The 15,545-nt window shown below is 46.0% G+C and overlaps 1 protein-coding gene across 6 annotated transcripts in view; it reads left to right on the forward strand.

The window, feature by feature from the left end:
- USO1 (USO1 vesicle transport factor) overlaps nt 1-15,545 on the forward strand; it is a 148,530-nt gene that overhangs the window by 119,992 nt on the left and 12,993 nt on the right. For all 6 annotated transcript variants that reach the window (XM_075351394.1, XM_075351398.1, XM_075351402.1 and 3 more), the window contains 6 exons: nt 1,584-1,705; nt 10,328-10,466; nt 10,663-10,826; nt 12,038-12,109; nt 13,383-13,487; nt 15,092-15,193. In XM_075351394.1, the coding sequence (XP_075207509.1) occupies nt 1,584-1,705; nt 10,328-10,466; nt 10,663-10,826; nt 12,038-12,109; nt 13,383-13,487; nt 15,092-15,193 (704 nt within the window). The remainder of the gene's footprint in view (nt 1-1,583; nt 1,706-10,327; nt 10,467-10,662; nt 10,827-12,037; nt 12,110-13,382; nt 13,488-15,091; nt 15,194-15,545) is intronic.

Here is a 15,545-nt window from a genome sequence, read left to right on the forward strand (position 1 = left end):
CACGAGCAGTTCTGGGTGCATATTGCTAATCCCTTTCTAATCGTCCCTGTATACACTAGAATAGATAAAGTGATCTTTAGAAAAGGTATTTCTAAAGATCCTTTATGATATGCTAATGAGGCCAGGGACTAGTTGAAAGGCCGTTGGGCTCCTTTCACATTGCGTTTCAGTGGCTTCGTCGGGGCAAACATCCAAAATCCCGCCCCTCTCCCCACAAAATGTTTTTCGGATGTATGCGCCGACAGGGCCATTGAGTATAATGGAGCAGACAGAGCAGGCGTATACTCTGTCTTGCACCATTTTTGAGTGTATACGCTTTCTACAGGCGGATGCCCAGACCTAGCAGACTACGTTCGGGTGTCCGCCTGCAAAAAACATATACAACCGAAAATGTTGCAAGACAGAGCATACGCCTGCTCTGTCTGCTCTATTATACTCATTGGCCCTGTCGGCGCATACATCCGAAACACGTTTTGTGGGGGGAGGGGCGGGATTTTGGACGTATGCCCTGACGGAGCCATTGAAACGCAATGTGAAAGGAGCCTAACGCCTTTGCAACTAGTCCCTGGCCTCATTAGCATATCATAAAGGATCTTTAGAAATACTTTTTCTAAAGATCTCTTTATCTATGTTAGTGTATACAGGGACGGTTAGGCAAGGATTAGAAATATGTACCCAGAACTGCTCATGGTTCTTGGTGCATATTACACCTGACAGGTTCCCTTTAATGAGCGAGAACCTTCACAAACATGCTGTGTCTGAGGAGCCAAGATCATTCGGAAGTTTTCATTTTTCTATAGAGATGCAATTTAACTACATTTGCATTTGCAATGAGAAATAGTAGAACATGTGTGCCTATATGCACCAAGATTATTAGGATTAGTGCAAAAGTTGACTGATTGTTAAATGAGTGGTATTGGAGCATCTATGTGATAGATGATCATGTGAGGCAGAGATTAGCAATGCGCGTTTGAAAGCCATGAACGTCTATACAGTTGACACAAATGACTTGAAGACCAGTCCCAGATAACGATGGAAGTCCTAAAATGACTTTCTTCTCCGGGTTGGATTGTTTTGAATATTCCTGTAATGCTTTGAGAGGTACCAGCTAGTCCCTATGATTACTCTGATAACATATATATGGATTTCTTTGTGCATTTTTTATGTATTTGTGCATATTACTATGCTAAAAATAAAGTAGTGAAATAATGGATTATTAAAGGGATTCTGTCACCAGGTTTTTGCTTTCCTATCTGAGAGCAGCATAATGTAGACACAGAGATTCTGATTCCAGCGATGTGTCACTTACTGGGCTGTTTGCTGTCATTTTAATAAAATCAATGTTTTCTTTGCTGCAAATCTAGAAGTTATACAGAGCTCATGAATATGTTGGTATTACCTAGCTGCAGGTCAAGTGGTCCTCTAATGAAAATCTACTGCTGATCAGTGATTTTATCAAAACTACACTCAGTGACACATCGCTGGAATCAGGATCTCTACCCCTACATTATGCTGCTCTCAGATTAGGTGGCAAAAACCTGGTGACAGATTCCCTTTAACTCTTTCCATTTTCTTGCCTCCAGTGGTCATTATTAAAGCGATTTACAAATCAAGTGAAGAAGACAAGAAGGAAGAAGAAGTGAAAAAATCACTTGAGCAGCACGATAACATTATATCTCACTACAAAAGTGTCATCCGAGAGCAGGTAAAACAGCATGAGACTAAATAAATAGTCCCTAAAATCCTGCAGGGCTACAAGTTTCCATTACACTGGATAAAATAATGCTGAAAATGACATAACAAATACTGGAAATTGTTATGGGGTTGGTAGCAATGGCATTTGTTACATTTTCACTGGGTTTTTGTAACTTAATATTGTTATTCAGTTTCTTGGGTGCAAAGTTATTCCGTGATTAAGCCTCATTCAAACATCAGGTTTTGTTTACATGTGAGAAAAGCGGACTGAGCTTCACCTTCATTTTATGCATCTTTTTTTCAGTGATTCACGTCACTGATGAGAGAAAATAAAGTTTCTCCACTTTCTCCTATCGGTGAAAGCCAGGCCGCATTGCCGGTTTGCATCTGACACTGATCATATCGGACATTTCTCTGTGATTTTGTACAGACCACTTAGTCCAAGGAAAAAGTCTGACAAGTGAACTGCCCCATAGACTCATAGGTGGTTCATGAAAACAAGGATAGCACTTGAACAGTGCGTTTTTCGCGGTGTTTTTGCGCGTTTTTCGGGTGCGTTTTTTGGTCAGAAAACTGCATAGCTTTGCTCCCCAGCAAAGTCTGAGTTTTCATTTTTGCTGTCCGCACGGTGTAGTTTTTTTAAGCTGCGTATTTGAGTTGAAAAAAAAAATGAACATGTCAATTCTTTCCTGCATTTTGCTGCGTTTTTCCACCCATGCAATGCATTGGAAAAACGCAGTAATCAAAAACGCACATATTCGCAGTAAAAACGCATGCGTTTTTACCACTGCGTCTTTGCGCGGGTGCGTTTTTGCGGCCAAAAACGCAGCGTCAAAAAAGCAGCGTCAAAAAAAGGCAGTGTGCGCACATAGCCTTAGAGTTTAAAGGGAAGGTGCCGCATTTTATATTTTTGTATTAATAATTATGAAATCAAGTATTTTTAATACAAAATTACACTCATTGTTTATTTAGTTTTTATTTAATTCTAGTTTTACTGAAGCACTGGGGGCTGCCATCTTGGATTTACTGTGTGTAATTACAGTTACCTCCTTTACGGCAGCCCCCTGTGCATTCACTCTGATGGTCAGACTCCGACTCTATACTTAATACAGGACAGCTCCCCGCAGTGACCTGGACGCGCCCCCCGGGCTGTCCAGATCACAGCAGAGGGAGGAGATCACCGCCATCTTTGTGCAGCCCACAGCGTATGCTGTGTGTTGCACTTTCCCCCTGTCACCTGCTCAGCCTGTGTGAGTACCGGCGCTCCTCCCCCTCTGCTACCGTCCACAATGACACCCCTGCTCTCAACCCCCACCCCCACCCCCACCCCGGCCTGTCACCTGTCGGCCTGCATGAGTACCGGCGCCCCTCCCCTCGCCACCACTGCTACCACCGTCTCCAATGACATTCCCCACGCCGCCGCTGCTACCGTCTCCAATAACACCCCCTACTCTGCTAGAATTTTGTGGTGCACCGATTTTCTATGGGCCCCATGACCAGTTTTAGTCAATCTTTGTCTTAAAGGACACTTGACAGCTGTTACATGCTGCCTGATCCATGGGCATGTATCAGATACATTGGCTGAACGACTTCACTCAAGTATGTTTACGCCTGAAACACTTCGATATTTCAGAGAAAAATATCCTATAAGAGCTTTTGGGGGCTGATCTGCATGAGTAACAAGTTAAAAAGGTGGGTTCCCTGTGGTTTCTCTCCACCTGCTCTCCTTGAATAACAAGTTACTCCCTCCATGCATGTGTAGGGAGAGACCAGTCAGTCATTGGCAGCAGGAAGGGAGAAGCCTCTGGGGAACCACCTCTCAGACTAGTCTTCAGTGCAGCTTGGTCTCCCGCTGATTGTCCTCCCGCTGATTGTCCTCCCGCTGATTGTCCTCCCGCTGATTGTCCTCCCGCTGATTGTCCTCCCGCTGATATTTAAAGTATGTTTTGTTTTTCTGTGAAACGCCGTAGCATTCCAAAGTCAAACATACCTGGCTGAAATCATACAGCCAGGGTCTGACACAATGCTGCCTATTGTTTGGGGTGCATGTACCCCCTGTTAGGTTCACTTTAAAGAAGTCCCTGTTTGTAGAATAAAAGACGACTTTTTCTTATTTTGAGAACCCTATTCTCAACCAACATTTCAATCTCTTTTCAGAAGAATTAAGCCTCATATGAAGTTTTTTCTTCAGTAACTCAGTGTATATCTGCATGTAGCGCGAGTGTGTTAAGATACTCACCTTCTGCCGCCTTTTCCGGTAGCCAGCACCACTCTGCTCCTCTTCTCAGTGATGTCACCCCTCTGCAGACTCCATGGGTCACCCTGCACTCTGCATTAACTGGCAGTGGCTTTTACAATGTAAGTGTATGGCGTGTCAGAATGAGGCACCATGGTTATTCATTGTGCTTGAGACTTTGGCTCTCACACAGAGCATAGATTGAGTCGGAGAGTTTGAAGATCGTTGACGTCACTGAGAAGAGGAGTAGAATGGAGCTGGACACCGGTGAGGGTGGCAGAAGGTGAGTATATGACAACATTCACACTACCAGCAATTATACAGATTTACTGAAGAAAAAAACGTCTTGAGAGGGCTTTTTTAATTCTTCTGAAAAGAGATTGAAATGTTGGTTGAGAATGGGGTTCTCAAAATAAGGAAGTTATTTTTTTTTTTTGTTTTTTTATTGTTTTTTTCTTTATCGTTCCTTTGGGAGACCCAGACCATGGGTGTTTAGCTTCTGCCTCCGGAGGACACACAAAGTACTACACTTAAAAGTGTAGCTCCTCCCTCTGAGCTTATACACCCCCTGGTAGCCAGTCCTAGCCAGTTTATTGTTTTGTGTCAGGAGGCATACATCCACACATGCATTCTCATCTGATTTGTTTGACTTTTGGAAAGAGTTTGAAGAAAAGCGGGTCCATGTCTGGACTCCCGGCATGTCACTTCTCACCCCACTGTGTCGGCGCTGTTGTTATGGTTGATTTACAAGGCTGAAGCCTTACATGCCGCGCTCCTTCACCATCCCTTCTGGGCTCTGGCTTGAAGTGGGAGCCAGCACGGTCTCCATGCCTGGCAGGAGTCCGGTCTCCATCCACAGCCCCTTGAGGATTCTGTTGGACCGGAGCACTCATCCCCAGGGACATGGCCCTGCGTCTCGGCAGCTAAGTACCTGAGACGTTTATGTTGGGGGTCCCGGTTCTTTATTGTAAGGGGAGAGTATGCTGTATGTGATTGTTTTTAACTTTTCCGGCGGGTTCTCCAGCTTTTGCCTGAGAACCGCGCCGATGGTGCCTGCTTGTCGGCCTCGCCGCTTAAATTTAGGCCCCGGCTTCGCCGGAGGCCTAGTTTCATTTTCCTGCCCTCGCATGTCACTCATGCAGAGGGACAGGTTCGGCTCCTCCCGGCGGCCGTTCTACACAGGGGAGGGACACTCCCCACTGCTGGGGCGTCCCTCCTTCCCTGCAGGTCTCTATAGCCCTCCAGTTCCCGCTCTTTTATAGGAACGCCCTCTTCTCAGGCAGAGTTCACTCTGCTCTGGGAAATCCTGCATTCTGCATCTCTGCTGAGGTGCTGCGACTGGGGGACCGGGCTTCGGCATCTGGAGGGCACACAACACCGCGCTCAGCGGTCTGGTAAGCCACAGCCGGTCTCCGGTTGTGGACCTCTGTATATTCTCCCTGGGGTTCATTCTCTGCAAACCCCCACTCCAGCAGCATGTCTCACACAAGGAGCAAGGCTCCAAAGCTTTATTCTGCATGCACTGCATGTAAGCTCCTGCTGCCTGAGCCGAGCACCTATCCACATTGTGATGTCTGCTCTAACTTGGCGGTGCCACAGCCTGGAGTCTCACCCCCAGTGGTCTCTCAGGCTGCTGCTGCACCTGTGATTGAACCCCCGGCCTGGGTAGAGTCCTTTTCTAGGTCCATATCCCAGTCATTTGCTGAGTCCATGGGGCTTTTCTCCAGGACTTTGATGAATATGCATCAGCCCCCCTCACAGGGTGCCTCTAATACTCTTGACAGAGGACTCCTATCCTCTGACCTCCGTCCATCGGAGCTCATGGAGGATTCATCATCTGATCCCAGACCCCGTCCTTCTAAGAGAAGGCGCAGGGTTTCCTCCCCCTCCCCATCCCACGGCTCTGTCTCAAGAGCTGACTCTCAAGATGAGGAGGATGCCCTCACTGGGGGCTCGGAGGCTATGTATCCCATCGATTTCTCTGAGGGTGACTCAGATCTTAGTGATTTGATTGCTTCTATTAATTCTGTGCTGGATCTCAATCCGCCAGTGTCAGAGGAGCAACTCTCTTTGGCAGAAAAACATCAGTTTACCTCGCCTAAGAGAGTGAAGAGTGTGTTCTTTAACCACTCCAGTTTTCAGACCGCTGTGACCAAACCCAGGGCCTGCCCTGACAAACGCTTTCCAAAGCGTGGTTCTGATGACCGGTTTCCATTTCCACCTAAGGTGGTCAAGGAGTGGTCTCACTCCCCAAAGGTAGACCCTCCGGTGTCTAGGCTATCAGCCCGGACCGTTGTGTCGGTGGCTGACGGCACCTCACTTAAGGCTTCCACTGACCGTCAGATTGACCTTCTGGCCAAATCTGTGTATGAAGCTGCGGGGGCCGCGTTTTCCCCGACTTTTGCAGCAGTGTGGGCTCTCAAAGCCATCTCTGCTTCTCTAGAGGAGATGCATTCCCTCACCAAGGAATCTATGCCTGAGATGGTTACCTTAACTGCTCAGGCTTCAGCTTTTTCATCTTATGCCATGTCTGCCATGCTAGAGGCTGCTCACCGCACTGCGGTGGCTTCAGCTAATTCCCTCGTTATCCGCAGGACCTTGTGGCTTCGAGAGTGGAAGGCAGATGCTTCTTCAAAGAAGTACATTGCTGGGCTCCCTTTTGCTTGTTCACGGCTGTTTGGTGAACAGCTGGATGAAATCATTAAAGAAGCTACTGGCGGGAAGAGTACTTCCATGCCACAAACCAAGACCAGGAAACCCGCCCAGGGTAGGAATCAATCGAGGTTTCGTTCCTCCAACTGGTCATCCTCTAAGCCTTCCGCCTCGTCCGCTAACTCAGCCAAGGATCAGAAATCCAACTGGCGCCCAAAAGCGCGTCCGCAGAAGACCGCAGGAGGTTCTGCCACTAAGGCAGCTTCCTCATGACTCTCGGCCCGCTCCAGCCACGTCCTTAGTCGGTGGCAGGCTCTCCCACTTTGGCGACGCTTGGTTAAAGCAAGTCTCCGATCAGTGGGTGAGAGACATCATATCTCACGGCTACAGGATAGAATTCTCTTCCAGCCCTCCAAACAGATTTTTTCTCTCAACTCCCCCCTGCTCCAAGGCCGCCGCCTTCTCGCAGGCCGTGGCGTCCTTGCAGGCAAACGGAGTGATTGTCCCAGTTCCCGCTCAGGAACGGTTCAGAGGTTTTTACTCAAATCTCTTCCTAGTTCCAAAAAAGGACGGTACCTTCCGGCCCATCCTGGATCTCAAGCTTCTCAACAAGCATGTCCGGGTGCGGCATTTTCGCATGGAGTCTCTGCGATCAGTCATTGCCTCTATGACCCAAGGGGAGTTCCTGGCGTCCATCGACATCAGAGATGCCTATCTACATGTGCCAATCGCAGTGTCACATCAGCGTTGGTTACGTTTTGCGATAGGAGAGGATCATTTCCAATTCGTGGCTCTCCCCTTCGGGTTAGCCACGGCCCCTCGGGTATTCACCAAGGTCATGGCGGCAGTGATTGCGGTCCTGCACCTCCAGGGGTTAGCAGTGCTTCCTTATCTGGACGACCTTCTGGTCAAGGGTACATCCAGCGCAGACTGTCAGCGGAGTGTTTCGCTCACTCTCGCCACCCTAGCCCAATTCGGGTGGATTGTCAATCTTCCCAAATCCATTCTGACTCCGACCCAGAGTCTCACGTACCTAGGGATGCAGTTCGAGACTTTGCCGGCACTTGTGAAGTTGCCCTTAGACAAACAGCTGTCACTCCGGTTGGCGGTGCGCTCTCTTCCTGAGGCCCCGCCGTTATACCGTCCGAGGCAGCCCTTTCAATCAATGTGCTGGAAACCAGAGCTGTGCTTCTAGCTCTCCTAGCCTTTCACCACCTGTTGGCGGGCAGGCACATTCGAGTCCAGTCAGACAACGCGACAGCGGTTGCCTACATCAATCACCAAGGCGGGACACGCAGCCGCCTGGCAATGTTGGAGGTCCAACGCATTCTTCAATGGGCGGAGGACTCCAAGTCCACCATATCCGCAGTCCACATCCCTGGCGTAGAAAACTGGGAGGCAGATTATCTCAGCCGTCAATCCGTGGACGGTGGCGAGTGGTCCCTGCACCCGGCAGTGTTTCAGTCAATCTGCCGCAAGTGGGGCACTCCGGACGTGGACCTAATGGCATCCCGTCACAACAACAAGGTTCCGGTTTACGTGGCTCGCTCCCACGATCCTCAGGCCTTCGCCGCGGACGCTCTGGTTCAAGACTGGTCCCAGTTTCGTCTGTCCTACGTGTTTCCCCCTGTAGCTCTCTTGCCCAGAGCCCTGTGCAAGATCAGAATGGAGGGCCGTCGAGTCATCCTCATTGCATCGGACTGGCCCAGGCGAGCTTGGTATCCGGACCTGCTCCAACTGTCCGTGGAGATGCCGTGGCATCTTCCGGACCGTCCAGACCTGTTCTCGCAAGGTCCGTTTTTCCGCCCGAATTCTGCTGCACTCAAATTGACGGCGTGGCTCTTGAGTCCTGGATTTTGACGGCTTCTGGTATTCCTCCTGAAGTCATCTCCACTATGACTCGGGCCCGTAAGTCTTCCTCCGTCAAGATCTATCACAGGACTTGGAAAATTTTCCTGTCCTGGTGTCGCTCTTCCTTGGCCATTCTCGTTGCCGACCCTTCTGTCTTTTTTACAGTCCGGTCTGTAGCTAGGACTGTCCCTCAACTCTCTCAAGGGACAAGTCTCAGCTCTATCAGTGCTGTTCCAGCGGCGTCTCGCCCGGCTGGCTCAGGTCCGCACCTTCATGCAAGGTGCGTCTCACATCATTCCGCCTTATCGGCGGCCCTTGGATCCCTGGGACCTTAACTTGGTCCTCACGGTATTGCAGAAACCCCCTTTCGAGCCCCTTAGGGAGGTTTCTTTGTATCGTCTTTCTCAAAAGGTGGCCTTTCTAGTTGCCATAACTTCTCTCAGGAGAGTCTCTGATTTGGCTGCGCTCTCCTCGGAGTCACCTTTTTTGGTTTTTCACCAAGACAAGGTAGTTCTCCGTCCGACCCCGGACTTTCTTCCTAAGGTGGTCTCTCCCTTCCACCTTAACCAGGATATTTCCTTGCCTTCCTTCTGTCCGGCCCCTGTTCATCGCTTTGAGAAAGCGTTGCATACTCTAGATCTGGTGCGTGCTCTCCGGATCTATGTGTCTCGCACCGCTGCGCTTAGGCGGTGCACCTCTCTTTTTGTGCTAACCACAGGGCGGCGCAAGGGTCTCTCTGCTTCTTAGCCGACCTTGGCCCGTTGGATTAGATCGACCATTTTGAACGCCTACCAGAGTACTCAGGTGCCTCCCCCGCCGGGGATCAAAGCACACTCGACCAGAGCTGTCGGTGCCTCTTGGGCTTTTAGGCACCAGGCTACGGCTCAACAAGTCTGTCAGGCTGCCACTTGGACTAGCCTGCATACCTTTTCGAAGCACTACCAAGTGCATGCTCATGCTTCGGCAGATGCGAGCTTGGGCAGACGCATCCTTCAGGCGGCTGTCGCCCACTTGTGAAGTTAGGCTCCGCCTACTTCTTAGTTTTTTCTGTTTATTCCCACCCAGGGACAGCTTTGGAACGTCCCATGGTCTGGGTCTCCCAAAGGAACGATAAAGAAAAAGAGAATTTTGTTACTTACCGTAAATTCTTTTTCTTATAGTTCCATATTGGGAGACCCAGCTCCCTCCCTGTTGCCTGTTGGCAATTTTCTTGTTCCATGTGTTATCACCGGCTGTTGTCGTGGACAGAGTCTCCGGTTGTTCCGGTTCTTACTCGGTTCTACTTGTGGGTGGCTATTCTCCTTCAGCTTTTGCACTAAACTGGCTAGGACTGGCTACCAGGGGGTGTATAAGCTCAGAGGGAGGAGCTACACTTTTAAGTGTAGTACTTTGTGTGTCCTCCGGAGGCAGAAGCTAAACACCCATGGTCTGGGTCTCCCAATACGGAACTATAAGAAAAAGAATTTACGGTAAGTAACAAAATTCTTTTTTTCTACAAACAGTGGTTCTTTTGTCTATGGTCTCTGTCATGTATTGTAGTATGGCACAGTATTAGAAACTAATACACAAGAGTGTTCTTGTTTATTTGAAAGGGCAGGTAAATTTTTCGAATTCCGGGAAACATTTACATCACAATGTTTTACGTGTTTAGTAAGCTTTTGCTTTTCTCTCTTTTTTTCGTCACTTTATGCGCTGAAATATAGCGTATCTACTAATGTGCACCCCATTTTGTATAAAACTAAAGTGACGTGTCATGTTTCAGGATGGCTGGACCTCCACTTTACAATAACTGCCTTATGGCATGCATAATCCACTAATCAATGGCTTGGATGAGTGGCATCGCCTTTATGATTAAGGGTGAATTTTAATCCTTACAATATTTTTGTCCTACAGGACCTACAACTGGAAGATCTGAAACAAACCGTCTCTTCTTTACAAGTTAAAACTGAGCAGTTCCAGACTACGATCTCCCAGCAGCTGGCCCAGATTCAGCAGCACAAAGATCAGTACAATCTCCTGAAGGTGCAGCTAGGTAATATTCCGATAGTCCGGTGTTCAGTGTTTGTCATTACTCTGACTATTAGACTCATAAATGCATAGAGGGTCTTTACTATCCTATCTGAGTGAAGCCATACTTGTACTGTTAATCTCACATTATTCCTTGTATATCCTCGTTTGCTTCTGCGCTACATTCATTCTCTCCTTTTTTCGGTCACCAAAATATATAGGAAAGGATAGCCAGCACCACAACTCACATAACAGCAATGTACAGGTGAACGGGTTCCAGTCTGAAGAAGTAAGCCGATTAAAAGAGGAAATGGAAGAATTGACGAAACAGCATGAATTACTACGAGGGGAGCTTTCTGAAAAGAATGTTCTTCTAGAAAACTTGGTAAGATTTTCTAGACAGCTCAGTGAAAAATAGACATTCAAAGAAACAGCACAGAAAAAGAAAGCCTTACCAACACCAGGACACAATACAAATGCACTATAGGATGCTGCAAACCCCCATGATAAAGGTGGGGGCAGCACTGGTCCAAAATACTGATGAAACAACCGCTCACCACCTACCAATTCATGGAGGACTGCTGCATAATGCTAGTGCATTGGTATTGTGACCTGATGTGGGTAAGGGCCTTTCTTTCCAATGTCTGTCATCATCGGTCCAATCTCAGATTGCAATGCATGCACTGGACGTCTCCTGACCAGAGAGTGGCAGCCTCATTAAAAATACATAAAGCGATTTGTGATCAGATTTATGATAACGGACATTTGAAAGCGCACTTAAAGGGAACCTGTTGGCAGATTTGGGGCCTATAAGCTGCGGCCACCACTAGTTGGCTCTTATATACAGCATTCAAACATGCTGTATATAAGAGCCAAGGTCGCTGTGTAGAACGTAAAAATCACTTTATAATACTTACCTAAAACAGTCACTGCGGTGAAGTTGAGTCATATGGGTGTCTCCTTTCTCCGGTGCCGGTGCCTCCCCTTTCGGCCATCTTTGTTCTCCTGAAGCCTGTGTGCATGATGCGTCCTACATCATCCACACTCGCCGGTCCCGCGCAGGCGCACGACAATACTTTGATCTGCCCTGCGCAGGACCTCAATGCCGGCGAGTGTGGATGACGTAGGACGAGTCATGCACCCCGGCTTCAGAAGAAGTACGACAAAGATGGCCGAAAGAGGAGGCGCCAGCATCGGAGAATGAAGACGCCCATATGACCCAAGTCCACCGCAGCCACTATTTAGGTGAATATTATAAACTGTTTTTTATGTTATACACCGCGGCCTGGGCTCTTATATACAGCATGTTAGAGTGCTTTATATAAGAGCCCACTGGTGGTGGCCACAGCTTATAGGCCCCAAAACTGGTGACAGGTTCCCTTTAAAAACATCAAAGAAAGAAAGCAGCCAAAGACTTTCTAAACTATATTGTAACCATGGGGGACAATGCACAAAATAACATACCGGTATAGATGAAACACTATGATTTATCAGTCTAAAACTAGGTAGTGGTCTGGTTAAAATCTGCCTGTGATTGTCAGCACGGCATATGCATCATGCACACTGAAATTTCTTGTGGGTTTTTTTTTTCCACAGAAGTGCAGTCAAGCTGGAGGTCAGACCGAGCAAAGCACTGGGGTATTCGAGCAAGTCAGTGAGATCCAGAAGGTACGTCCTACTAACAGGAGCAGCAGGCATCTCCTTACCATACAGTTTGATCACAAAATCATTTGAAGATATGCACATTCATATAACAAAACTAATGATACTTTTTTACAAATACATTTCTAGTTTTTCTTTAACCCCTTCACGACCATGGACGGATATATCCATCATGGAGCATGTCCCGTTAAGCCCCGCCCCCTGCTGCGGGCAGGCGGCGGTCGGCACACATATCAGCTGTTTTCAACAGCTGACATGTGTGCCTGCTAGCCGCGGGTGGAATCGCTTCCACCCACGGCCATTAACCCCTTAAATCTTGCTGCCAAAGTCTGGCAGCAAGATCTAAATGCGCGCGGCCATGTTTTTTTTACTTACCGCCGCCCCCACCGGAAGTCAGGTGCGTGATCATGTGACTATCGGTGGTTGCCATCGTAGCACAGGGTCATGTGAGGATGCCTGCAGCTATGATGTTTCACTTTCGTTTTCCCTCGACACGGAGCAGAGGGAAAAAGAAAGTGACTGTATCTGCTGTTTACAGCTGTATAGCTGTGATCAGCAGATAGATAAGAGCGATCGGATTGCTGATCGCTGTAGCCCCCTAGGGGGACTAGTAAAATAAAAAAAAAGTAAAAAAAAAAATTTTTTAAAAATAAATAAAAAAAAAATAAAAAAACCTTAGTTCAAATCCCCCCCCTTTTCCCCCCATTGAAAATTAAAGGGTTAAAAAATAAATAAATACACACATATTTGGTATCGCCGCGTTCAGAAATGCCTGATCTATCAAAATATAAAATCAATTAATCTGATTGGTAAACGGCGTAGTGGCAAAAAAATTCCAAACGCCAAAATTACGTTTTTTTGGTCGCCGCAAGTTTTACGCAAAATGCAATAACAGGCGATCAAAACGTAGCATCTGCGCAAAAATGGTACCATTAAAAATGTTAGCGCGAGACGCAAAAAATAAGCTGTCACTGAGCCATCCCAAAACATCCCAAAAACTATTGTGCCATCACCCTTTTTTTGCAATTTTTCCGCATTTGGAATTTTTTTGCGGTTTTCCAGTACACCATATGGTAAAACTTATGGTTTAATTTAAAAGTACAACTTGTCCCGCAAAAAACAAGCCCTCATATGGCAAGATTGACGGAAAAATAAAAAAGTTACGGCTCTCGGAAGAAGGGGAGCAAAACGCAAAAACGGAAAGTGCCCCGGGGCTGAAGGGGTTAACTTGCATAGTATCAAAGACAGTTTTTTGTTTGTTTTTTTTTCCTCTATTAAGATGCAGGAAATGGAAACACTAAGATCTCAACTACATGTTCAGTCTACCGAAATCAACAGACTACAAGCGGAAAGAATGGAATTAGTCCAAAAAATAGAATCCAATGTAAGTTGCCTTTGTATATGCATCATCATGTAGTCATTTGTCTCTGAAATTGAATGCATCATTAAAAAGTTAACCATATATAAAACATTGTAATAGGGGTTTAGATGTTGCTTTTTTAATTGACTATCCCCATAAATTAAAAGCATAAAATATTCCAGATCCCCACTATAGCAAACAAAATAGGCTGTCTTCTGAACTTTACTTTTCAGCTTTGCTGAATAGACTTGGGCAGAATGAATGGAGCCATCTCGTTAACATAATTAGGGTCGATGGTTTAATAGCAACTCTGTTGCACTGTTGAAGGCCTAGATGGGGAAGGTTGAAAAAGAAAAAAAAAAAACCTTAAATGAGAAACACAATTGTGTACTACTCCTTAAGATAAGTCAAAGTACTCCAGATATAAATACTTTGGCATAGTTCTCACCAATTAAATGTGTCCATTTCTAGTCTGTTTATATCTAAAGAATTAAACATAAATGAAATACCTTCCATTTCATTTGAAGGGACTCCCGTCTCCTTAGCTTTAGCTTTTATAAGTTTGTATATGTACTGGTGTGAAAGTGAGAGAAGTCTCAATTTTTTTACGCAGTAAGGATTTTGCTACTTTTGAAGGAATGTTACACTAGTATTCTTGTGATAACTGCTTTGTGAATTAGGCTCAAAGTTTCTTTCTTGTACTTTTTTTTGTCTTTTTTCACCTCCTTCTTTCCCCATGTGCATCCAGTGTCATAGAGGTTAAGAGGTAGTCATATTCTTGTCTGCTAAAACTACATATCCCTGCAGTATCCTGCTTATTCTCAGTGCTGCAGGCCCCCTCTCTAGCCTCCTGTCTGTTTCCCTATAAAGATTGATAGATCTCAAAATGATGGGCAACTATTATTTTTGTGGCTAAAGGGACCATTGATGGTTTTAAATGTTTTTACAGTGACCTATTATTATTTGACCAAACTTCAGTATTATTATTTACAATATTCTCATTTTTTGGGTTGTTCCTTTCAGTCTTCAGCGCATGATCATCCTCTCCCCTGCATACATAGCAGAGTTGAGCATAGAATAGCTGAGTTGTGGCTATAACACAGCTGTTAAGTCAGTGAAGGTGCTGTAAGAAGGTCTACTGGAAGTTTTATTAGACAATATAAAAAGACATATGTAAATACATCTGTTTTCCATGTATTAGACAGGGTCATGAGGTATAAATGAAGCTAATATTTATGGAATGTTCAGTAAAGCTGTCAGATGTGGTTTGTGCATATAAACATGCTCAATTGATGGTATTAGAACTCGAGGAGGACAGATCCAGTGGAAAGTTGGTAATGCAGTCACTCGTAGGTTCATCATTAGGGGGGGGTGATAGCTGCAAATAAGTGCAGATTTAAAAATAAATAGTAGTGACATGAATAATTCTATATGTACAGAAAACCAAGACCACATTATGACCCTTTAATCCTCGATTCAGAGATTAACTAAGACAATCAGTTTAAATGGCATGCATAGATCTTTTGTTTAAACACCATTCAATAGAAAAGTCACTACTCAGCTTAGACATTTGTTGAAAAATGTTAATGTTAATCACTTATACATATCTTTCCTTCCGTTACCCACAGGCCACAGTTACTGTGACGGGTGACAGCGCTACTGCGGCTTCTAAAAATGATGCCTATGAAGAGAAAATAGCAAATTTGCAGAAGGAGCTCAGCTCTTTAAAGGTTTGTCAGTTTTGTTCTTTATTATTCACGTTATTAAAAAAAATAAATAAATAAAATTCAGGTTGTCGTCAAGTGCATAGTACAACTGATTATTAAGAGCAGTAACAAGAGTGGACTTATTTAGACAAGCAGTTAATCCTATGAACTCTCATTTCCTGATTATCCGCTTTCCCAATGAAGCCGACCATCACCCGACCAACAAGCAAAACACTTGTTTGTCAGGTGAGATATTTAAAAAGAGCTGTTCTCGGTAAGACACCGTCCTGTGTAAACAGGCCATGTGCTGCTGAGAACATAATGTTCTGTGCTCTCAGAACGATCATTCTGTGCCCAGCTCATGGAAGTGTGGTCA

This window comes from Anomaloglossus baeobatrachus, chromosome 1 (genome assembly GCF_048569485.1).
Source record: "Anomaloglossus baeobatrachus isolate aAnoBae1 chromosome 1, aAnoBae1.hap1, whole genome shotgun sequence".
Lineage (NCBI taxonomy): Eukaryota > Metazoa > Chordata > Amphibia > Anura > Aromobatidae > Anomaloglossus > Anomaloglossus baeobatrachus.